The 21,728-nt window shown below is 42.4% G+C and overlaps 6 protein-coding genes across 9 annotated transcripts; 3 read left to right on the plus strand and 3 right to left on the minus strand.

The window, feature by feature from the left end:
- Positions 1-55: 55 nt before the first annotated feature.
- Positions 56-7,082, plus strand: LOC111595345 (putative U5 small nuclear ribonucleoprotein 200 kDa helicase). Its single transcript, XM_023309019.2, has 7 exons — positions 56-245; positions 341-1,036; positions 1,094-2,458; positions 2,519-5,897; positions 5,959-6,133; positions 6,201-6,483; positions 6,543-7,082. The coding sequence occupies exons 1-7, from the start codon at positions 201-203 to the stop codon at positions 7,026-7,028; spliced, it is 6,429 nt and encodes a 2,142-aa protein (XP_023164787.1). The 5' UTR covers positions 56-200; the 3' UTR covers positions 7,029-7,082.
- A 131-nt stretch (positions 7,083-7,213) lies between these two features.
- On the minus strand, positions 7,214-8,421 carry LOC111595347 (nuclear pore complex protein Nup98-Nup96). The gene is made up of 2 exons (XM_023309021.2): positions 8,026-8,421; positions 7,214-7,959 (listed from the first exon to the last, which is right to left on the minus strand). Exons 1-2 carry the CDS (start codon positions 8,132-8,134, stop codon positions 7,319-7,321), a joined length of 750 nt encoding a protein of 249 aa, XP_023164789.2. The 5' UTR covers positions 8,135-8,421; the 3' UTR covers positions 7,214-7,318.
- An 810-nt stretch (positions 8,422-9,231) lies between these two features.
- LOC111595340 (E3 ubiquitin-protein ligase NRDP1) lies at positions 9,232-10,726 on the minus strand. Of its 3 annotated transcripts, none has more exons than XM_023309012.2 (6): positions 10,636-10,726; positions 10,402-10,514; positions 10,195-10,337; positions 9,695-10,139; positions 9,471-9,636; positions 9,232-9,399 (listed from the first exon to the last, which is right to left on the minus strand). In XM_023309012.2, the coding sequence occupies exons 1-6, from the start codon at positions 10,703-10,705 to the stop codon at positions 9,296-9,298; spliced, it is 1,041 nt and encodes a 346-aa protein (XP_023164780.1). In that variant the 5' UTR covers positions 10,706-10,726; the 3' UTR covers positions 9,232-9,295. The 3 variants fall into 3 exon arrangements, with proteins under 3 accessions (XP_023164780.1, XP_023164779.1, XP_023164781.1); XM_023309011.2 differs by having other exon boundaries at positions 9,232-9,414; XM_023309013.2 differs by lacking the exon at positions 10,636-10,726 and having other exon boundaries at positions 9,232-9,414; positions 10,402-10,601.
- A 101-nt stretch (positions 10,727-10,827) lies between these two features.
- LOC111595335 (group XIIA secretory phospholipase A2) lies at positions 10,828-11,806 on the minus strand. The gene is made up of 2 exons (XM_023308997.2): positions 11,481-11,806; positions 10,828-11,404 (listed from the first exon to the last, which is right to left on the minus strand). The coding sequence occupies exons 1-2, from the start codon at positions 11,728-11,730 to the stop codon at positions 10,968-10,970; spliced, it is 687 nt and encodes a 228-aa protein (XP_023164765.1). The 5' UTR covers positions 11,731-11,806; the 3' UTR covers positions 10,828-10,967.
- A 105-nt stretch (positions 11,807-11,911) lies between these two features.
- On the plus strand, positions 11,912-13,290 carry LOC111595334. Its single transcript, XM_023308995.2, has 2 exons — positions 11,912-12,187; positions 12,240-13,290. Exons 1-2 carry the CDS (start codon positions 11,994-11,996, stop codon positions 13,162-13,164), a joined length of 1,119 nt encoding a protein of 372 aa, XP_023164763.2. The 5' UTR covers positions 11,912-11,993; the 3' UTR covers positions 13,165-13,290.
- Positions 13,291-13,400: 110 nt separating this feature from the next.
- LOC111595341 (protein maelstrom) lies at positions 13,401-21,628 on the plus strand. Of its 2 annotated transcripts, none has more exons than XM_023309015.2 (4): positions 13,401-14,671; positions 18,850-18,973; positions 20,646-20,807; positions 21,267-21,628. In XM_023309015.2, the coding sequence occupies exons 1-4, from the start codon at positions 13,878-13,880 to the stop codon at positions 21,384-21,386; spliced, it is 1,200 nt and encodes a 399-aa protein (XP_023164783.2). In that variant the 5' UTR covers positions 13,401-13,877; the 3' UTR covers positions 21,387-21,628. The 2 variants fall into 2 exon arrangements, with proteins under 2 accessions (XP_023164783.2, XP_030080520.1); XM_030224660.1 differs by lacking the exon at positions 13,401-14,671 and adding an exon at positions 16,555-16,600 and having other exon boundaries at positions 21,267-21,627.
- The last annotated feature ends 100 nt before the right edge of the window (positions 21,629-21,728 follow it).

Here is a 21,728-nt window from a genome sequence, read left to right on the forward strand (position 1 = left end):
GAGAAAAAAAAGCACAGCAATAGCTAACATCGATAAATACCAAATATCGATGTCAAAGTCGGCTTATTATATCGAATCGAATGCAGCACTATCTCATAGCCAGCCAATAAACAGCGAAAAAGGAAAATATTTTTACCGCTTTAAAATTATAAAATTAAGTTATTTCAGCACTTATTACGTTAATAAAGAACTAAACAAATATGGCGGATGCCGCAGCACGTCAATTGCAGTACGAGTACAAGGCGGTAAGTATTTTTAAATAGTTAGGAAAAAAGTGCCGCCACATGCGGTAAACGTTTGCCGAAAAATGTTTGTTAATTTGTGTTTGTTTCCCTTATAGAATTCGAATCTTGTGCTGCAAGCTGATGTACGTCTAATCGAGCGTCCGCGTCGAGATGAAGCCACTGGCGAGGTGTGCTCTTTGGTTGGCAAATTAGATGGCACTCGCATGGGTGATCGCTATCAGCGTACAAAGCCGGAAAAAACGGAGGAGCGCAAAGTAAAGCGCCAAAAACGTGATGAGGCACAGTATGATTTTGAGCGCATGAAGGGCGCCACATTGCTATCGGAGGGTATTGATGAGATGGTAGGCATTGTCTATCGACCTAAGACGCAGGAGACCCGTCAGACCTACGAAGTGCTACTGAGTTTCATACAGGAGGCATTGGGTGATCAGCCACGCGATATTTTGTGCGGTGCTGCAGATGAAATTTTGGCTGTGCTTAAGAATGAGCGACTGAAAGACCGCGAACGCAAACGAGACGTAGACAGCTTGCTTGGTGAAGTGACTGATGAACGTTTCGCATTGCTCGTTAATCTTGGCAAGAAAATCACCGACTTCGGCAGTGATGCAGTAAATGCTCTAACAGCAGCTACCAACAATGATGAACAGATAGATGATACTTACGGCATCAACGTACAATTCGAGGAGTCCGAAGAGGAGAGTGACAATGACATGTATGGCGAGATACGCGATGATGACGTACAAGATGAAGGCGAAGAAGCGCGCATTGATCACACCCTGCATGCCGAAAATGTAAATTGCTTGTATTCTTCATCTATAAAAACTAACATTTATTATTTTAATTTACAGCTAGCTAACGAAGAGGCGGCTAGTAATGTAAAAAAGGATCGCTTGCTACATCCGCTCGATATTGATGCCTACTGGCTGCAGCGCTGTCTCAGCAAGTACTACAAGGATGCGATGGTCTCACAGAGTAAGGCCGCTGATGTTCTCAAGATACTAAAAGATGCCGCCGACGAACGCGACTGTGAGAATCAGTTGGTTTTGCTGCTGGGCTACGATTGCTTTGACTTCATTAAGCAACTGAAACTAAATCGCCAGATGATACTTTATTGTACCATGCTAGCTTCTGCACAAACCGATAGCGAAAGGCAGCGTATTCGTGAAAAGATGCGAGGCAATACGGCGCTAGCCAAAATCCTACGTCAACTCGACACTGGCAAGGCCGATGAGCAGGAGGAGGCGGATGCGCGAGCCAACAAACGTGGCAAAGGCGATGCCGACGATGGCGGCGCCGCGGCTGCTGGTCAAGTTGCTGGTGTACGACAACTGTTGGAATTGGATGAGCTAGCCTTTACCCAGGGCTCGCATTTCATGGCCAACAAGCGTTGCCAGTTACCCGATGGCAGCTATCGCAAACAGCGTAAAGGCTATGAGGAGGTACATGTGCCTGCTCTAAAGCAAGTAGCATTCGAGGCAGACGAGGAGCTGCAGCCGATTGACAAACTGCCCAAGTATGTGCAGCCAGTGTTCGATGGCTTTAAGACTTTGAATCGCATTCAGAGCCGGCTCTATAAAGCAGCTTTGGATAGCGATGAAAATATGCTGCTTTGTGCGCCAACAGGTGCTGGTAAAACGAATGTAGCCCTGCTCACGATGATGCGGGAGATTGGCAAGCACATAAATGAGGATGGCACCATCAATGCACAAGATTTCAAGATCATCTATGTGGCACCCATGAAATCACTGGTACAGGAAATGGTAGGAAACTTCGGACGTCGCCTTGCCTGCTACAATCTTACTGTCTCTGAATTGACGGGTGATCATCAGCTTACGCGTGAGCAAATTGCTGCAACACAGGTGATTGTCTGCACGCCAGAGAAGTGGGATATTATTACACGAAAAGGTGGGGAACGCACATTTGTGAGTCTGGTGCGTTTGGTCATCATTGATGAGATCCATTTGTTGCACGACGAGCGTGGACCGGTGCTTGAGGCATTGGTGGCACGTACCATACGCAACATTGAGACCACGCAGGAGGATGTGCGTTTGGTTGGCCTGTCTGCCACGCTGCCAAACTACCAGGATGTGGCTACATTTCTGCGTGTGAAGCCCGACAAGGGTCTCTTCTACTTTGACAACAGCTATCGACCCGTAGCTCTCGAACAACAGTACATTGGTGTGACCGAGAAGAAGGCATTGAAGCGTTTCCAGGTATGTCGTAACCTCTATAAAGTAAAGTTCAGTTTATTTAATCACTACTCTCCTACAAAGGTCATGAACGAGATAGTGTATGAGAAGACAATGGAGCATGCTGGTCGCAATCAAGTGCTCGTCTTTGTGCACTCACGCAAAGAGACAGGCAAAACGGCGCGTGCAGTGCGTGACATGTGCCTCGAACAGGACACGCTTGGCAGCTTTTTACGCGAGGGATCGGCCAGCATGGAAGTGTTGCGTACCGAGGCGGAGCAGGTGAAGAATACAGAGCTAAAGGAATTGCTGCCCTATGGATTTGCCATACATCATGCTGGCATGACGCGCGTGGATCGTACGCTAGTTGAAGATCTCTTTGCTGATAGGCATATTCAAGTGCTGGTGTCGACAGCTACCTTGGCCTGGGGTGTCAATTTGCCCGCGCACACGGTTATCATCAAAGGCACACAAGTGTACAATCCGGAGAAGGGCCGTTGGGTCGAGCTGAGCGCCTTGGATGTGCTGCAGATGTTGGGCCGTGCAGGTCGTCCACAGTATGATACCAAGGGCGAGGGCATACTTATTACGAATCACAGTGAGCTGCAGTTTTATCTCTCGCTGCTCAATCAGCAGCTTCCCATTGAATCGCAGTTCGTTTCCAAGCTGCCGGACATGTTGAACGCTGAGATTGTGCTCGGCACCGTGCAACATCTACAGGATGCAGTCAATTGGCTGGGTTATACTTACCTCTACATACGCATGCTACGTAATCCCACCTTGTATGGCGTTTCGCACGATGCGATTAAAGCAGATCCGCTTCTGGAGCAGCATCGCGCAGATTTGCTGCATACAGCTGCCTGTTGCCTGGAACGCAGTGGCTTAATCAAATACGAGCGCAAGACGGGACACTTCCAGGTCACCGATCTCGGCCGCATTGCATCTCACTACTATCTGACCCACGAGACAATGCTGACCTACAATCAGTTGCTAAAGCAAACTCTAAGCGAAATTGAGCTATTTCGTGTGTTCTCTTTGTCGTCGGAGTTCCGTCACATCTCTGTGCGTGAGGAGGAGAAACTTGAGCTGCAGAAGCTTATGGAGCGTGTGCCGATACCCATCAAGGAGTCAATTGAGGAACATAGCGCCAAAGTGAATGTGCTGCTGCAGGCCTACATCTCTCAGCTTAAGCTGGAGGGCTTTGCCTTGATGTCCGACATGGTGTTTATCACACAATCCGCTGCGCGTCTGATGCGTGCCATCTTCGAAATTGTGCTGACTCGTGGCTGGGCCCAGTTGGCGGATAAAACGCTGACGCTTTGCAAGATGATTGATCGTCGCATGTGGCAATCGATGACGCCGTTGCGCCAATTCAAAAAGATGCCCGACGAAATCGCTAAGAAGCTGGAAAAGAAACACTTTCCCTGGTCGCGCTTGTACGATCTGGAACCGCATGAGCTGGGCGAATTGATACGCGTGCCCAAGCTGGGCAAGACGATACACAAGTTCGTGCATCAGTTTCCCAAACTTGAGCTATCTACGCACATCCAGCCCATAACGCGAGCAACGCTCCGTGTAGAGCTCACAATAACGCCCGATTTTCAATGGGATGAAAAGGTGCATGGGCAATCGGAAGGTTTCTGGGTACTGATTGAGGATGTGGACTCGGAGCTGATACTGCATCATGAATTCTTCTTGCTGAAACAGAAATACGCACAGGATGAGCATCAGCTGAAGTTCTTTGTGCCCGTTTTCGAGCCATTGCCACCACAATATTTTCTGCGCATTGTTTCCGATCGCTGGATAGGCGCCGAAACACAGCTGCCCGTATCGTTTAGGCATCTTATATTGCCCGAGAAGAATATGCCACCGACGGAACTGCTCGACTTACAGCCGCTGCCCATAAGCGCCTTACGCCAGCCCAAATTTGAAGCATTCTATTCGCAACGATTCCCACAATTCAATCCTATACAGACGCAAGTCTTCAACGCGGTTTACAACAGCGATGAGAATGTCTTTGTGGGTGCTCCCACGGGATCGGGTAAAATGACAGTTGCCGAATTTGCCATTATGCGTTTGTTTAGCCAAAGCAGCGAGGGACGATGCGTCTATCTGGTGTCCCAAGAGGCGCTTGCCGATCTGGTCTTTGCCGACTGGCATAACAAATTTGGCGGTCTGGATATTAAGGTGGTAAAACTGACGGGCGAAACGGGCACGGATCTTAAGCTTATTGCCAAGGGTCAGTTGGTTATAACCACAGCGGATAAATGGGATGTGCTCTCGCGCCGTTGGAAGCAACGTAAAAATGTGCAGCAGATCAATTTGTTCATCGTCGACGAGCTGCAGCTGGTGGGCGGTGAGGAGGGTCCCGTCATGGAGATTGTCTGCTCCCGCATGCGTTATATCAGCTCCCAAATTGAAAAACAGATACGTATCGTTGCTCTCTCCGCCTCGCTGACAGATGCTCGTGATGTGGCCCAGTGGCTTGGCTGCAATCCGAATGCCACATTCAACTTTCATCCAAGCGTACGGCCCATACCACTAGAGCTGCACATACAGGGCTTCAATGTCACCCACAACGCCACACGCATTGCGACCATGTCCAAGCCTGTGTACAATGCCATACTTAAGTACAGCCCACATAAACCCGTAATTGTATTTGTTTCGTCGCGTAAACAGGCGCGTCTTACAGCCATTGATATATTGACGTATGCCGCCTCGGATCTGCAGCCGAATCGTTTCTTCCATGCCGAAGAGGATGATATCCAGCCCTTCCTCGAGCGCATGTCGGACAAAACGTTGAAGGAGACGCTTGCTCAGGGCGTTGCTTATCTGCACGAGGGTTTGTCTGCCTCGGATCATCGCCTGGTCGAGCAGCTCTTTGATTCGGGCGCTGTTCAGCTGGCTGTTGTCTCCCGGGATCTGTGCTGGGGCATGAGCATCTCGGCACATCTCGTTATCGTCATGGACACACAATTCTACAATGGCAAAAATCATTCGTACGAGGATTATCCCATTACGGATGTGCTGCAAATGATTGGACGCGCCAACAGACCCAACGAGGATGCGGATGCCAAGTGTGTGCTGATGTGTCAGAGTTCCAAAAAGGATTTCTTTAAGAAATTTATCAACGAGCCGCTGCCGATCGAGAGCCATTTGGATCATCGTATGCACGATCACTTCAATGCCGAGGTGGTTACCAAAACCATTGAGAACAAACAAGATGCCGTGGATTATCTAACATGGACATTCCTCTATCGAAGATTGACTCAGAATCCCAACTACTACAATCTGCAGGGCGTCACGCATCGACATTTGTCCGATCATCTGTCGGAGCTGGTGGAGAATACGCTCAGCGATCTGGAGCAATCCAAGTGCATAAGTGTTGAAGATGATATGGATACATTGCCTCTGAACCTGGGCATGATCGCCGCCTACTACTATATTAACTATACGACTATAGGTAACATCCAGTCTAGTTTTTCCATTAACAATCTGATCTAATCGAAAACAATGTCTTGCAGAGCTCTTCAGCTTGTCGTTGAACAGTAAAACAAAAGTACGCGGCCTATTGGAGATTATTTCATCGGCAGCCGAGTATGAGGATGTTGTAGTGAGGCATCACGAGGAGCAGGTTCTGCGCACGCTCTCCCAGCGCTTGCCAAACAAGCTAACTGGACCCAATGAAACAGCACCCAAGTAAATATTAAAATTTAGTTACTTTTGTTTAAATTTTTCCTTAAATATATTACTCATTTCTTTGTAGATTCAACGATCCTCACATAAAGACCAACTTGTTGCTTCAAGCGCATCTCTCACGGCTGCAGCTGGGACCAGAGCTTCAAGGCGATACGGAGCAGATACTCAGCAAAGCAATACGCCTGATACAGGCCTGCGTGGATGTGCTAAGCTCCAATGGCTGGCTGTCGCCAGCTGTGGCCGCCATGGAACTGGCCCAGATGGTTACACAGGCTATGTGGAGCAAGGATTCGTATTTGCGGCAGCTGCCACACTTTAACGCTGATATCATCAAACGCTGCACAGAAAAAGTAAAATTTCTCAAAATTGCTTACGTCCTCAATCAATTTTCATTTTATTTCCTTTGCAGAAAATCGAAACTGTTTTCGATATAATGGAACTGGAGGACGAGGATCGCACACGCTTGCTGCAGCTGTCCGATGTCCAAATGGCCGATGTGGCTCGTTTTTGCAATCGTTATCCTAACATTGAGCTTAATTACGAGGTAGTTGATAAGGATCGCATCAACTCTGGCTCCACGGTTAATGTGGTGGTGCAGCTGGAACGTGAGGACGATGTTACCGGTCCGGTTATTGCGCCATTCTTCCCACAGAAGCGCGAGGAGGGCTGGTGGGTGGTCATCGGTGATCCAAAGACCAATTCGTTGCTCTCCATCAAACGTCTGACACTGCAACAAAAGGCTAAAGTCAAGCTGGACTTTGTGGCGCCCAGTCCAGGCAAGCATGATTATACATTGTACTATATGAGCGATTCATATTTGGGATGCGATCAGGAATACAAATTCTCTATTGAAGTGGGCGATTTTCAATCGGAGAGCGAAAGCGAATCCGACTAATTTCAAAGCCAATATAATAACAAACCAATAAAACTAAAACATACAAATTTTAATCAAAATGTCATGCGATATATTTCGGAGTTGGCAGACTCTGGTTAATGACCTCTAAATGGTAAGCAAATAAGTTTTATATACTGTTAAATATGTATGCGTAGGCAGTTCCAGTTTTTTGTTAATAATTGGAAAGTGCCAGACGTGTTAGAAGCGTAGAAATTAGATACAATTTTATTACAAATCGAGTCTACACAATTGCACATTTTTATCCAAAAGCTTGTATAATATTAATGCCATTAACCGGTCACAGAAACAGCTCCGCCATGGCTGCTGGCAGTGTTGCCAAATCCGCTATTGGCGAAATTGTTTGTGGAAGCAAAATTGATGGTCTGGCCGTTGGGCAGCTTGTAGACTTGGCTAAGGGAGGCGCCGGCAGAATTGCTGTTGCCGAATGGATTTGAGTTTTGCGATTGGGTAGCCGTGCTGGTGGAGGAGGCACCGAAAGAGCCGAGATTACTTTGCGATTGGAAGCCCTGTGCCTGCGCATTGGCCGCAGATGAGCCGGAATTGAAGCCATTGTTGAAGTGGCTATTCGCAGCACCATTTGAGGCCGTTTGTTCCTGGTTGTAGCCGTTAGGGCCCAAGGGACCGAATGGGTTGAAGTGCACATTGGCATCGGCAATGCCGCCATTGCGATCAGCACCCACATTGACGCCACTTTGAGCGCCGCCTGCAGCTGCGCCTACTTGGGAATTGCTACCAAATCCACCGCGTCCGCGTCCGCGTCCCTGACGCTTCACGCGCTTGTGCGCAGCGTAAATTTGATTAAGCGTCTCATCCACCAGGGATCGAACGCGTCTCACATTCTGTCGTGCCTTGGGTCTGATGTGCAGATTCGACTCTAGCACCACCTCCTCGATGGTAGCGCCCTTTTGAGCTGTTGGATCGATCATATCAATTAGTATTGTTATTCAATAGGAATCGATCAGTTTTCGATACTTACGCAACTCCTCCAGAACCTGCTTCTCGTTGCGTTGCCTCAGCTGTGGCGCCGCTGACGTCGCCGCTAGGCAAACGACCGCAAAGATTAGCATACAAATTGACAAATTCATTGCGTTATTAAACGTTTTCAGTGAAAACTTTTGAATATTTCAAAGGCACGTCCGACCGCAACGGCGCTGCGTAGACGACTGTAGGAAGCTGCGCGCGCCGATTGCGGTTTATTCCACTGAAACTCTCACTTTTCAAACGCCAGGGGGCGCCCCCTGACAGTTCGAAGTGATAAAACCGCTAATTAATATTTAAATTTTGTCCAATCAATAGTTGTCTAAGCATTCGTTAATCGATTTCTGGCACATGTAACAAAGCAAAAAAGCGTCAACACGCAAAACACAAAACATTTAAACAATTGTTTGTATAATGAGTCGAAAAAAACATGTCTACGAAAGCCGTAACCGGTTTGAATTTTTTTTCTTAAAGCTCTCATACAGGAACCAGTTTGATATCGTTGTTACTGTTGCTTTTGGTTAGGCGACTTATTGGATTTCCTTTTCGGGAACAGATGATGCCCAGAACTCTTGTGCGTGTGTGTGTGTGTGTGTGCGTGGGCTGAGGGCAACGTAAAGCTGAGATAATGCAACCCAGTAAACTTTTTTAATGCGATTGCGATTGAGCCACATAGAATAACACAAAATTTTCCCAATGTAAACTAAAGATTCTGTTTTATTTAATAAAAAATGGAATACTTTTACTTAAAATTTCTTTTAATTTAATTACACATTAAGTAAATTATTTAAGTTCCTTAAATAAAAGCCACAATTATATAAGAGACACAAATTGAATGCATCCAGCGAATTTAAGTGAACAATAACAAAAGTTTGTTTGCTGAGATCGCTTAATTAAAAAATTATGATTACCACACACAGACATGTGCGAGTGTGTATGTGCAAATGGAATACGCACATACATCATAAACGACATGTGTTCATGGAAACAAAAGTTTTATATCAATTTTTACTACAACTTTAAAGTCGTCATGAGGCGCTTGAATGGTTTTTTTTTGTTTGTTCTTAGTTCTGAAAGTGCATTTGAGTTAATCCTTATGCTATAAATGATTAATATGACAAATGTGTATGTGTATGTGTGTGTGTGTGAATGTGTTTATGCTTAGGCTTATGCATTAATTCGAGGAAACAACAAAACTGAGCACTGTTTGACATACATTTAAGTATTTAGTTACTAATTAGTTGAATGTAGCTGCAACACGACCAACTCTATTCGATGCCATGCGCAAAGATCATAACCAGGCCTGGCTCGACCATCACATCCTCAGTCATGTGCACATTGTCACAGCTCAGCACAAGCACCGCCTGTTTACCTGCAATCACAAAACCTTTGTTTAGTCAGGATGACTGTTTACCTAATAATTTTACTATCTTTCAAACTCACCTGGTATGCGTCGGCATATGTAATTGTCATAGATGCGTCGATTGTTTTGACGCGTTTCTAAAGAGCTTAGACCACGGGGCCAGCGTCGCTCGTGGCAGTTCTCCATTAAGCTATCCAGTATGTGTGGCGGGCAACCAGACTCCGACAAAGCACGTTTGATCATAAGCTGTCATATAATATATTGATAAGTATATTTTAACTACTGTTACAATTGTTTATATTACCTGCAGCGCATCATCAGGAGTGGAGATCATACCACCCCAGCGTGTTACACGCGCCCTGGCCAAGGCGCTGCTCCATCGTATCACCTCATCGCGCTCCATTTGATCAGCAATCGCACGCATTGCCGGATTCGAGACGCGCATGGCACGCATAAAATCTTTAAATAGCTGCAGTTCTCGCTTCAACTCATTGATAGTTAGCTGCTGATCGGTTATTTCCGTTTTGAGTTGGCCAATTTGCTCTGTTTGTTTAACAATTAACGCACGCAGCTCACGCACACAGTTATGGTCCTTGAGTTCGTCCTTGGGTATGTCAAAGCCACAGCCTTTTTCACAGGGAAATGGACGCTTTGGATTATGTACGCAGTCTTCCAAATGCGAATTGTATGCATCCAGTTTCAATACAGCTGTGCATCCATAAGGCGCATTGTCGCAGGTAATCGAAAGCCTATAAAACCCTCATTAGTTGGTTATAGAAAATACATATTGTCTACAAGAGTTACCTGGACAACAAGTTGCGCAATATGCGCGGCACAGCTCTCAGATTTGCAGTAGTTAGAGCATTGCGATCAACAGGGCATGTGGGCTGTCGTGTGAGCCACTCATTTATGCAGCCACGACAGAAGGCGTGTTCGCACATGACCGCCTGTGGAATAATTGAGAATCGAAATGAAAAATGTTTTTAGCTGTAGTTGTTGTTATTGCCAAACCTGAAGCGGATCTTCCAGAACCCCGGAGCATATGGGACATGTTAGCTCTTCGTCTACTTCGCCTTGAAAGCGATTGACATCATAGCCCATTGCAAGATTTAGGAAATGGCAAGCTACATTAAAAATTTGTTCAGTTTATTGCAAAATCTTTTTTTTTGCTGCGCTTGTGTTGTTTTAGTGTTGGTTAATGCAATTAAGGTTAATGTGTAGTGTTGCAAGTTGCGAAATGCGTACCAGATAATCGACGAGTCGATAACGAATTTATATCTGTATAAGGCTCAAAAATATCGATAACTATGAACATATATAGAAATTCCGACCTAACGAGCAAATTCAAAAATAACTTATGATTCTTTATTTTTAATGTAACGCTCAGCCAACTTGTAAGTTTTTTTTAAATTATAAAATATAAACATTTCAAAATATCTGCACGCTAAACAAATACTGAGACTCTGCTAGCTTTGGTATTAAGCTATAAAAATTCGTCAAATGGTAGAAAAGTATAACCATAACTAAAAACTAACATGAACTTAACTACAACAAATAACATATTTATCCAATCCGTGTTATATTTCGTTACGATCCTTCCAACCGTACTTCTGCCGCTGCTGTTTTTCCTTGCTATTCGAGTACTTATTGCCATTAAAGTTAGTCGGTTTGCTAGGAGCACAGTAACATGACCGCTGCTGCGAATCCAGGTAAGATTTGCAGCCCAGTGTCAAGGTACCTGTGAATAACATCTTCGCGGCCGCTTTACAGCCTTTGGTCATCAGATCGCTGGCAATAGATTTCTCATAGCTATCGCAGTATCTATACAAGCAACGCTTGAAATCCAAATCGCAAAGCTCCTTATCGCTATTGCAGGTATCATAGCAAATATCATGCGTATTGCAGCATGTTTCCATTTCGGCGGCGGGCAGATATTCGGTACTGATTCTCAGGCCCAAAGAACCGCAGCCATCAGCGGCGGGCACATAGAACTTATTTTGTACGGCGCGCGGCGCTGAAAGATAAACAACACGCCAGAATAAGGCTATCTAATTTACATAATAATATCTATGTGTGGGTCAAGTACTTACCCGTTCCACCGCCATCTGGCACTGGGCACTGAAATATGCAGTTTTCGTCGACGGCTGCATCAAATACCTCATGCACGGTTCGAAATTTGCGCACAATTGTGATGAAATTTTTAAAGACGTCACCGAAAATGGCCTCAGCAGCTATTATTGCATCTCTTAGGTGCACAATTGTGCTAGATCCATAACCAGAATATGCGTATGTTAAAAATGTTAGCAGATAAATTGCTAGCTTCATCCAGGAAAATTGCATTGTGTATTTAATATATGCGTCAATAGTCAATGAACGTTACACACATTTCTCGTACTGCGTGTTTACTAACTATTTAGTTGAGTTTCCGAAAATTCGAATGCTGCTGACAGCTGTTTTTCTGCACCAGCTGTAATCAACTGTTTTTATTACGTTTGCCCATTTTATTAGCTGGTCACACTGTTAGCGTTAATAACAATCAACCTGTTGGCTTTGCGAAATTACAATTTAAATTTAAGAATTTTTACACACCATTAAATTAAACAATGCTTGCTTTTAACGCTAAACATAGACTATGTGCTTTAAGTACTCATTTTATAAGGCAGTTGGGAAATCAGCCACCTGCAGAGTCTATAGTTCGGGATGCAGAGCAGCCTGTGGAATTGCCGTTTTATACAGATGAGCAGCGTAGGCTTATTTTAAATGTCATAAACGAAAAAGGCGTTGAGCAGCTACTAAGGTTTGTATTTAGTAAATAAAATAAATATTTTAGTGACTGATTCTCTTTTTAGGTACGATATTACAAAGTCACGTGCAAACAAGCTACACAACTGGAAGGCGCGCAATGGTCCACTGCGAGAGCTAAGCGATATACTCTATGTTGATGGATTTGGCTTAAAAGTGGTTACCAAGTTCTACAAGAGTTTACTGGAACCGGTGCCAAGTGCTTCGAGTGGTGCTAAAGCTGCAAAGGCTTCCCGCATAGCGCCGTTTATAACACCAGTTTTGGATGAGCAGCAAAGGCAGCTCATTTCATCAACTGTTGGAGTGCGCATTGGTGTTACGAGTGTTAGTTGGGCACGCCTGGAATTGCCGCAGACTAAATATTCACCTTGTTTGCTTAGTCACTGGCAGCATCACGAAATAAACGACAAGAAATTACATCTAGTCGAACTCGTGCGCCGTTGCCTCTATGTGTCTCATCAAATACCCGAAGCAGACTGCTATGTCTTGGAGAATCCGCAGATGGCGCAGGCAAGCAACAATCCCGGCAGCATTGACCAGCAGAATGTGAACATCCAGAAGGCACAAGTTACTTCGATGCTAAGCTACGCTCTGATGGCGCGCATTAATGCCGGCGAAAGCAAAATGAATGTCTTTTACCTTCGTCGGTTCCTGACTGCGCGTCTCTTCAATCATCTGGTTGGTACTGAACGCGTTTCCTCGGAAGAAACAATTCTTGGCATGATGCGGACGTATTATAATATGGAGGAGTATGGAGAACAAGACGAGCCGATTAATCTGCAGAATCAAGTGCAGTTCCCTTCAAATTTGCGCTCAATGTACTCTAAAGTTGAGCGATATCAACGGGAGCTGCTTGGGCAGGCTTTCCTGTTAAACTTGGCCTTTGTGCGCCTGGTTCTTTTACAGGATCAGGCGAGCATAGCATCTGTATCACGCAATTCCAAAAAGTCCAACGAACAGGAATTGAAATAAAATTAATATTAATTAAATTAATTAATATATATGCTTGTTAGAAACGTTTTTATCTATAAAACTTACTAGTATACCAGAGCTAATTTATATATTTATATAACTGCTTAAATAGAGTATGCAAACTTCGGCGCATACATTTTCTCGGTGTTATTTATTATGTATATTTAGAGGTTTTGGCTTTTGCGGGCTGCGGTCACACCGAGGTTTTCAGTTTAATATTTCGTTTCGGCGTAGTAGGACGTGTTGGCGCATAGGCCTTCTGTCTAGTTCAATTAAAAACTTCGTAGACTTAAAAGCAAATTGTGAATGCATTTTAAATTATTTGTTTAAAAATTGTAAACTACATACGAATTTAATAACAAAAAGTCAACGTCAGCGATTGAATGAAGTGTATTTATTTAATTTAATCAAAACAATAAAAATCTAAATTTGTTATTGAAGTAAATTAAGTGAATGCGCTGTGTGTGAGTGAAAAAGGGCATCAGCTTGTTCGCTGGCGGCCTATTTGCACATTGTGTATTTATCTATTTATTTATAACACATTCACATACACATGCATGTAAAAGTGAAATTTCTTCGAGTGACAGCAGCAAAACAATGCGAAGTGAAAGAGAAAATGAAGTGCCATTAAGCCATGCGAAAGGGGGAAGAAAGGGGATATACAAACAATAACTGTAAATGTTAAAATTTTTGGGCACATTGAAAGCCCTAAAATGAGCGCCTCCACAACACTGGAAGTGAACTGCAAAAACAACAACAATAACAGTAATATAAATAACAATAACAGCTTCAGATATGCGAACATGCACAAATACAAAAAACCAATTATGGATGATTCCTTGGTGCACGTCGGTTCGGTCTCTGTCTCGGTCGCAAGTTCCTGCAACTCACCGCAGTTGGTCAAGAGCAACAGCTACAACGGCACAAGCACGCGCTTTCCGCTGGAAGCCAACGCCAACGCCAACTGCGACTTGGGAATCCCAATAACGGCAGTCGATGGCAACAGCTGTGTAGAGAATGCAATTGAGGAGAGCAGCGAATGTGATACGTTTCTCATTGTTAATCCCGGCGCTGGTAGCAGCGCCAATAATCGACGCAATCACATTAGATCGTCCTCCTCCTCCTCCTGCGCGTCCTATTTGCGCCGCAACTCCTGCTGGCTGCGTACGCACTCATTCATCATGCGGAACTGGTATCTCAGCTATTTAGTGCCCATCGCCCTGTTGGGTATCATACTCGTTGTTGGCTATCTGTCGCGCAACTATGCCAAGGCACTGCTCTTCTGGATCGAAACACAGAATCGCTGGACCATCTTCATCATCTTCATGGCGCTCTTCACACTCGTCAGCTTTCCCATTGTCGTGGGTTACCTTGTGCTGCTGATAACCGCTGGCTACCTGTTCGGCTGGTGGCGCGGCTGGTTAACAGTGCTACTGGGAGCTAATGTGGGCATAGCCATAGCTCACCTCACCATAAGAAGCTGCCGGCACCGCATAGCTGTGCACAAGTGAGTAGAACGAAACTTCTTTTCCTTTGCTTGTTGCAAGTTATTGCACAGGATATCTGCCCAATCGGGCACGCTCATTGTGATTGGGTATCTAGTCCGTCTAGTCAAGCATACGTCTACAGGGCCTGCTTGGCAGCAATCCAAATAGAAGTAATGTATACGGTTTAGGTTTGTGTTTCCATCTGTACTCAGATTAAGTAAACTTTTATTAAGTTGCCATTTGCGCTAAGCTTATTTATTGCACTTTTACTTTTATAAATCATGTTCCGAGTATTACCAAAATTTAAAGGCTTCCGGCCTTGGGTCAGTTTTCTGTTGCCACAAAGTCAAATTTGCAATGAAAAAATTAGTGAACTTATGCAGGAAGCTCCTCCACCGGCAGCGGCACCGGCACCGGCACCGACACCGGCAACAACGCCCACATCGATTCTGTCAGAATCAGCTTCAGCCACAGCTTCAGCGTCACCGACAACTGAAATTATTGTGGAAGATTCAGAATTTGCCAAAATGGTGAACCCATCGTCGGTGGCTGAGCTGCGGGCACAGCATCCGTCAGTGAAATGGAGAACAGCCGACTATACGAGAGATGATCCAAATCGCATAGAGGTAATGATACCTAAGGAGGTGGCCCATCATCGTTGGGCCGTCATGGATAGATTGAGTCATTCTGAGCGCCGACGTGGCAATACACATGCCCTAGTCATAGCGGGCGTTAGGTCCATCAAGGGACAGCCAGTACGACAGCGCGCTGAATTTGCATATTTGTGCGACTGTCTGCTGCCCGATATGGTCATCTTGCTGTTGCGTAATCGTCTGATGGAGCTGCGCACTATACTGTTCCAGCCGGACGATAAACAGTATATAGATCCCTCGCTAAATGCTTATGCCTGCCAGCGCTTCAATGTAGACAAGGTGATGTTGTTGTCATCTCTGAAGGAAACACTCCACCGTATGCTCCATAATATTAGTGCCAAGTTGTGGTATACTAAAGATGAAAGTCCTTTGACTCAGGTCATCAAAGAGTTTGCCAACGACCTAAAGTTAAGCATCGATTGTCCCCGCCACATGATGCAGTGTGTGCGCAGCATAAAGACCAACCGGGAACTTTCAGCTATACGCCGTGCCAACTCAATAGCTGCCGAATCGATGCAGGAGTTAATAATGGAGCACGAGCCCCATCAAGGTAAACACGAATTGGGGATGCTTTTCGTCGAGAAATGTCGCCACCACTACGCCTACCAAGAGCTGCCCTACGAGCCGAAGCTGACAGCCGGACTGGGCAATGTGTGGCTAATGGATGGGTCCTGCCAGTATGCGGGCTACCACGGTGGCTTGGCCAGATATTGGCCCATCCATGGGCGCTTTTCTCCGCCGCAGAAGGTGCTCTACAACATGCTGCTCGAGATCCGATCCAAGCTATGTACGCTGATGTGCAATACGAGCTCCATTGCCCGCACGCCACGTGAGCTGCATGCCACCTTCCTCATCCTACTCGCTGGGCAGCTGCAAAAGATGCGCGTGCTGCCAGATAATTTAATGCGATTGCCAGGCACCTATAAGGCCGTGTCAAGATTCACATACTTCCCCACGCTCATCAAGCACGTGGGCTTGGACTATGAGTTGGATGGCGATCAAATGCTCAACTATAAACTGATGACCGGCAATGTGGTATCGCTGCAGCTGTCCGTTGTTATACCAAATGATTGCTTGCAGGCCTATCCGGAGTTCCGCGGACTCGTTTGCATCCTCAATGATTGCGTATACATCAAGGAAAACCACGAACTCGATCTCCTCACCACCGGCTGTGTGTCCAATGCCCGCGATGTGGAGGAGCTGCGCGACGCCAACAAGCGCTTGAAGTGTTTTGCCAACTGAACAAACTGTGTTGTGATTGTGAATGAATGGCGTCTAGTCCTTGTATAAAATCAGGTAGTGTACAACGATGTTCTTTTTATTTAAACGACCTTTGCACGGGCGTAGTGTAATAAACTAAAATTTGATCGATCACGGATTTATGAAGGCGAAATCTCGGCGAATTTGTTAAAAATAAGACAAAATTTATAAGTAATATTTCACCTCCTTAACAATAAATTCTTAGATACGGCGAAAATAAGATTAAAATATTAATTTGTAAAATAAAAAGAAATTTGTAAAATAAGTCTATGAAGCTTTTCACCAAATAATCAGCAGTTAACAGTTATCAGCTAAAAGATAAATATATAGACTAGTAATATAAGAAAAACAATCAAGAATTCTTGATTCCCAACTTTGTATAACTCTTTTAAAAATAAGATGACTTGGAATGCTTCTCTAGCAATTACTACTGCTGTCTGTTAAGGCTAGGTGAACTAGCCTCAGCTCACAGCTCAGCCAGGAATCAGCAGCTCTAAGTCTGTATCTTTCTCATTTCTACAGCTCATATATATCGGCTATTTATATATGCATATGGCATCGGCTTCAGAAAGTAGTCAAGAAAGGGCAATTGTTTATAATTAAATAAATGTGTTAATTTAGCTAATTTACTTTTCATGTGCACAGTTGCTGCTTGGTGCTGCTTCACATGAACACTCACACACACACACACACACACACACATTTATGCATTTGTGTTAGTGCCTTATCAAATTTGAAGCTTTTCAAATAATTTTAACACCACCAAGCGTTGGCTTCCGCAGCTAACTAAATGGCTTCACGGCTTCAATTGCTTTATCAGTTCACAATAGTGACAGTGTGTACAGTTATAAATAACTGTATATGCTCATATGTTTTATTGGCTGCATTGCAGTTTATTGAAATAATGGCAATATGTCAATTGAGTAATTATTAAGGTAACTGCGAATACCCTGTAATGGAATAGTTCGTGTCAGAGGGTAGAATGGTGCAGAGGACATGATAGTAATAATGATAATGATAATGATAATGATAATGATAATGATAATGATAATGATAATGATAATGATAATGATAATGATAATGATAATGATAATGATAATGATAATGATAATGAAAATGATTAGAATGAGTAATGAAGTAATGAAGCTGTCTCTAGCTTACCTACTAGCCAGGCAGCCCCAACTAGCCCGCTTTTTAGTGGCCACAATTAGCTCGTTTAGAGTGGAAATGAGATATGGAAGAACACAAAAATTATTTTAGGCTAACACCGTTCAATTGATTTACTGCCACCGTCTGCAGAGTATGTGCCATTCGATCAATTATGATTATAGCAAAATTATTATAATTAAAAGTACTGTGCGTTGATATACATAATCTATGTACGTATAAGTGGTAGCAAACAGCACACACCCCACAGTGACAGATCGGTATCAGACAAATGGCTAATAAATTGGGCAATCATAAATTACTAACCAGCCCAGCCCAGGCCAGACCACTAAATGGCCCAAATGTGGGCAATTCGCTTTTGGCTATAGCCAGTTGATGATAAACTGGTTAACTGACAACCAGTTGATGGACTCAAATTGAACTCTGATTACCTCTATAAACACACGCACGCATGAATAATTGACAGGTGTCGAGACAGGTAGGAGTTTGCTTACCCATTCATGCGGAAAGCAAATTACATTGCTTAACACTAATGCGATAAGCATTGTTTACCTGTAACTGGGTATGTTTCTCTATAGACTAAAAGTTCTAATTACAGAGAGCATTTCACTTAAATGATAACTCAAATCGAGTTTGCTGTGAAGTGAAATTGACTTTGAAAGTAGTTTAAGTCAAGTTCAACTTTGATAAATATAGTGTAACTAGTTAAACAGGTGACTCAAGCCACCTAATTAATGTAATAATAATAGAGACTTGAGTTGAGCTGAACTGGAATTGAGTATAAGGCAAAGTTTAGTTTTATTGTTAAGCGATTCCTTTAGATTAGACAATATGAAGCAATTGCTGAGTTCTTTGATGAGTTTAAAGGTGTTTAATAACTTGTTAATTGCACTGTTTTATATTATATCTCTATATCATATGCAATATAAGTTCTCAATTCCAACTTGAGCTCCAACGAAACCGCAAAGCTTCATCTAAAAAATCAATTCTTTGGACTCTTCATAAACACTCACACTCATTTATCAAACCTTATATGTATTTTCGTCATTTGGCACATCTATGCCGTTTCTTTTTATTTAAATTGAATTGCTTCATCTGCTGCTCGTGTCTATTTTCAGAATGATCAAAAATGAGACTGGACGAGCCATACTGCGCGTGATATCTGGACCCAAAGCGTTTCGAGTTGTGCTCTTTACGCGTCTGACGCCCATACCATTTGGACTGCAAAATGTCATCTTTGGAGTGAGTTAAACTAACTTTCTATACAAGAGTTAATAATGATACAATGCAAATATTTTATAAGACATCTTAAAGATCTCGAGTATTTTATAATTGCTGCGGCTTTGACCCGCGCACTCGAACATATGTTTCATGTTAATATAAATATGTATATATGTATATATATAAATGTATTTGAGCGACTATCAGTCAGGGACGAACAGTTGTCTACACTCATGTACACACAAACATATATATATATATATATATAGAAACTCAAATATATGTACAATCGGTATAGTCAAGCTTCTTTGTTTATGGGGACTTTTACTGTGTATTTATTCAGTTATTCTGCTGTTTACTCACTCGAAATGCGTTCGCAGAGAAGTTTCAGCCACGCGCTTATAGTGTAGAGAAACAGCTGCTTAAAATACGTAAATTTTTGGAAAGTTTTCTTTACATATATTTGCATTGAGTCAAGATTCGATACAATCGTTTCGCAACTGTGTCAAATTTAATATATATTTATATAGAATTCATCACACATAACATTGTTTCATTAGTCACATTCACGTTGATTGCACAAATTAGAGCACAGTTTTAATTGTGGGCAGCAGCAATAAAATATAAAAATAAATAAAATAAAAGAATTAGAAACAAGTGTAAAAATGCAGCTGAAAGTTGAATCACAGTTTGAACTTGAAATTTTATAAACGGGTTTTATTGCTCAGCCAAAAGCTGTGAAAACTGTTAGCTCTAAGTCATACCTGTCATGCGAGTCATACAAAAAAAAATAAAAATTAACTTTTGAGTGAAATAAAATCAAATTTTTATATTTTATACAGCAAAATACTTGCGCTGAGTAATTTCTTCCCTTTCTTCATTACGTATATTATACAAATACTATTAATAAAAATGGCAGTGCGACTGAACACTAAATGTTGACCAATAGAATTTAGTGATAAACAAAATAATTTTTATGTTTTTTTATTTAATACAAATTGTGCACTTCAAGGTTTGAGAAAGGGAATTGAGCTCTTCATAAAAATTGTAGTGGCTACTAAAAAATTAACAAATTACTTAACATTCATTTATAGAGTTCATATATAATGTCTTACCTATATTTTTTAATTTAACATTTAGTTATAAATGCTTTTATTCTTATTTACGATTTGGCACCTGTGTGGCATGGCATCAATAGTTGCCAAGCACCGCTTCAGAGGTTATAGCCAAGTATATACAAATTTAGACTTCTGATATTTATTGATAAAAAAGAAGTCTTAATTGAGCTTGATATTAATTTATTGATTTAATTTTTTTTACTTGATTTAAGTATTTTTTAGTCAGTTTTATCGAATTGAACTCAGCCTGAAAGTAGGCAACACTTTTAAGTAAACTCTTATACTTAAACGCATACTCTTATACTGTTTGTATTTGAAAACAAAGGTTTTTCTAGTGCTTAGGCAATATTTAATATTTCTTTTTATTTCATTTTCTAATTATTTATTTATATATATATTATATATATATTATATATATATGTATATATTTATATACATACATATGCAAGTTTTTTATAGTTTATTGATATGAATAAAATATAAACAAACATATAAACATATACAAATGATTACACAATCATATTGTTTATTGATTATTACACGCTCACTAATTTTGTACACCTTTCCGTTTACAGATCAGTTCCATTCAGGCGCGGGACTACCATTTGGCCACATTTCTGGGTCTGTTGCCCGCCCAAACGATAAATGTTTATCTGGGCTCCACACTGCGATCGATGCACGAGGTGCTCAATGATCATAGCTCCAAAGTGACAGGCTATATTAGCTTTGTGATAGAGGTAAGTTGGTGTACATATAAACACTATTTACCTTGTGTTTAGCGCGTGGCAAATATTTTTGTTTTCTTCAACTTATCATTCTCTTACTCGAGGCTTATTGATTTTGTTGGCCTAGTAGCTGCATAACAACAACAAAAAAAGGGCTTGCGTGCTAGATTAAGCTGCGAATTTGGCATGACTTGAATGTGATTGCACAAAAGTGCATAACTTTGCCTTTAAATTATTAATGAGCCTCGAGGCCGTGTATTTACTAAGAAAACGCTTGAATTTCGTGTGCAGCCTGAAAGCATGCAATACTTTTTAAGTCTTCTACTATTGTGCTGTAAAGTCTTATACTCGGTATAACTCAATTAGCAGCTCTTGTCATGTGGTTTAAGACTTTAAAGTAAAGTTTGAAATTTTTTGTTATTTATTTCATAAATTTTTAAGAATTGTAACTAATTTTCCTTTTACTTTTAGGTAATTTGTGGCGTTGCTCTAATGTTTTGGGTGGTGCAAAAGGCGCGAAAGGAGCTTTCAGAGACGCTGCTCAACTCGGACTATGAAAACGATGGCAAACCCATTGATATACAAGTATAGCATAAGGAGAACAGCCAGACCCAACAGCAACAACAAGAATTGACTAATGTTGACGATGGAGTCTGCTGATGCGAATAGGAATTGTGTTAATTAATGTACAGATCTACAGATTGTTTAGCAAACCAATTAAATTATTTAGTATCTAGTTTAGTGAATCAAAGTTACAAATGAGAGAAATACCAAAAGAAGTGTCGCAAATATACATAAAAGTGTATAAGAGTTAAACTATTTTAATGTCAAATGCTGTGCCTAAAGTATCTATATATACAATATTTACAGTTAATATACATATACATAAACATAAATTTACATTTAAAATTAATGTGTCGCTCGCTCAGAGTC

This window comes from Drosophila hydei, unplaced genomic scaffold (genome assembly GCF_003285905.1).
Source record: "Drosophila hydei strain 15085-1641.00,03,60 unplaced genomic scaffold, DhydRS2 tig00000001-arrow-pilon, whole genome shotgun sequence".
Classification (NCBI taxonomy): domain Eukaryota; kingdom Metazoa; phylum Arthropoda; class Insecta; order Diptera; family Drosophilidae; genus Drosophila; species Drosophila hydei.

Excerpts from the sequence above, each read along its gene's own strand:
- LOC111595340 (XM_023309011.2), bottom strand. The coding sequence starts at position 10,705 with ATGTTCATAGTTATCGATATTTTTGAGCCTTATACAGATATAAATTCG. Across the intron at positions 10,515-10,635 it reads ATCGACTCGTCGATTATCTG|CTTGCCATTTCCTAAATCTT; the intron begins GTACGCATTTCG and ends TTTTTAATGTAG. Across the intron at positions 9,637-9,694 it reads CTCCTGATGATGCGCTGCAG|CTTATGATCAAACGTGCTTT; the intron begins GTAATATAAACA and ends ATTATATGACAG.
- LOC111595334 (XM_023308995.2), top strand. The coding sequence starts at position 11,994 with ATGCTTGCTTTTAACGCTAAACATAGACTATGTGCTTTAAGTACTCAT. Across the intron at positions 12,188-12,239 it reads GGCGTTGAGCAGCTACTAAG|GTACGATATTACAAAGTCAC; the intron begins GTTTGTATTTAG and ends TTCTCTTTTTAG.
- LOC111595335 (XM_023308997.2), bottom strand. The coding sequence starts at position 11,730 with ATGCAATTTTCCTGGATGAAGCTAGCAATTTATCTGCTAACATTTTTA. Across the intron at positions 11,405-11,480 it reads GCCAGATGGCGGTGGAACGG|CGCCGCGCGCCGTACAAAAT; the intron begins GTAAGTACTTGA and ends TTTATCTTTCAG.
- LOC111595341 (XM_023309015.2), top strand. The coding sequence starts at position 13,878 with ATGAGCGCCTCCACAACACTGGAAGTGAACTGCAAAAACAACAACAAT. Across the intron at positions 18,974-20,645 it reads TGCAAAATGTCATCTTTGGA|ATCAGTTCCATTCAGGCGCG; the intron begins GTGAGTTAAACT and ends TTCCGTTTACAG. Across the intron at positions 20,808-21,266 it reads ATATTAGCTTTGTGATAGAG|GTAATTTGTGGCGTTGCTCT; the intron begins GTAAGTTGGTGT and ends TTTTACTTTTAG.
- LOC111595345 (XM_023309019.2), top strand. The coding sequence starts at position 201 with ATGGCGGATGCCGCAGCACGTCAATTGCAGTACGAGTACAAGGCG. Across the intron at positions 5,898-5,958 it reads TATTAACTATACGACTATAG|AGCTCTTCAGCTTGTCGTTG; the intron begins GTAACATCCAGT and ends AATGTCTTGCAG. Across the intron at positions 6,484-6,542 it reads TCAAACGCTGCACAGAAAAA|AAAATCGAAACTGTTTTCGA; the intron begins GTAAAATTTCTC and ends TTTCCTTTGCAG.
- LOC111595347 (XM_023309021.2), bottom strand. The coding sequence starts at position 8,134 with ATGAATTTGTCAATTTGTATGCTAATCTTTGCGGTCGTTTGCCTAGCG. Across the intron at positions 7,960-8,025 it reads GCAGGTTCTGGAGGAGTTGC|CTCAAAAGGGCGCTACCATC; the intron begins GTAAGTATCGAA and ends TCGATCCAACAG.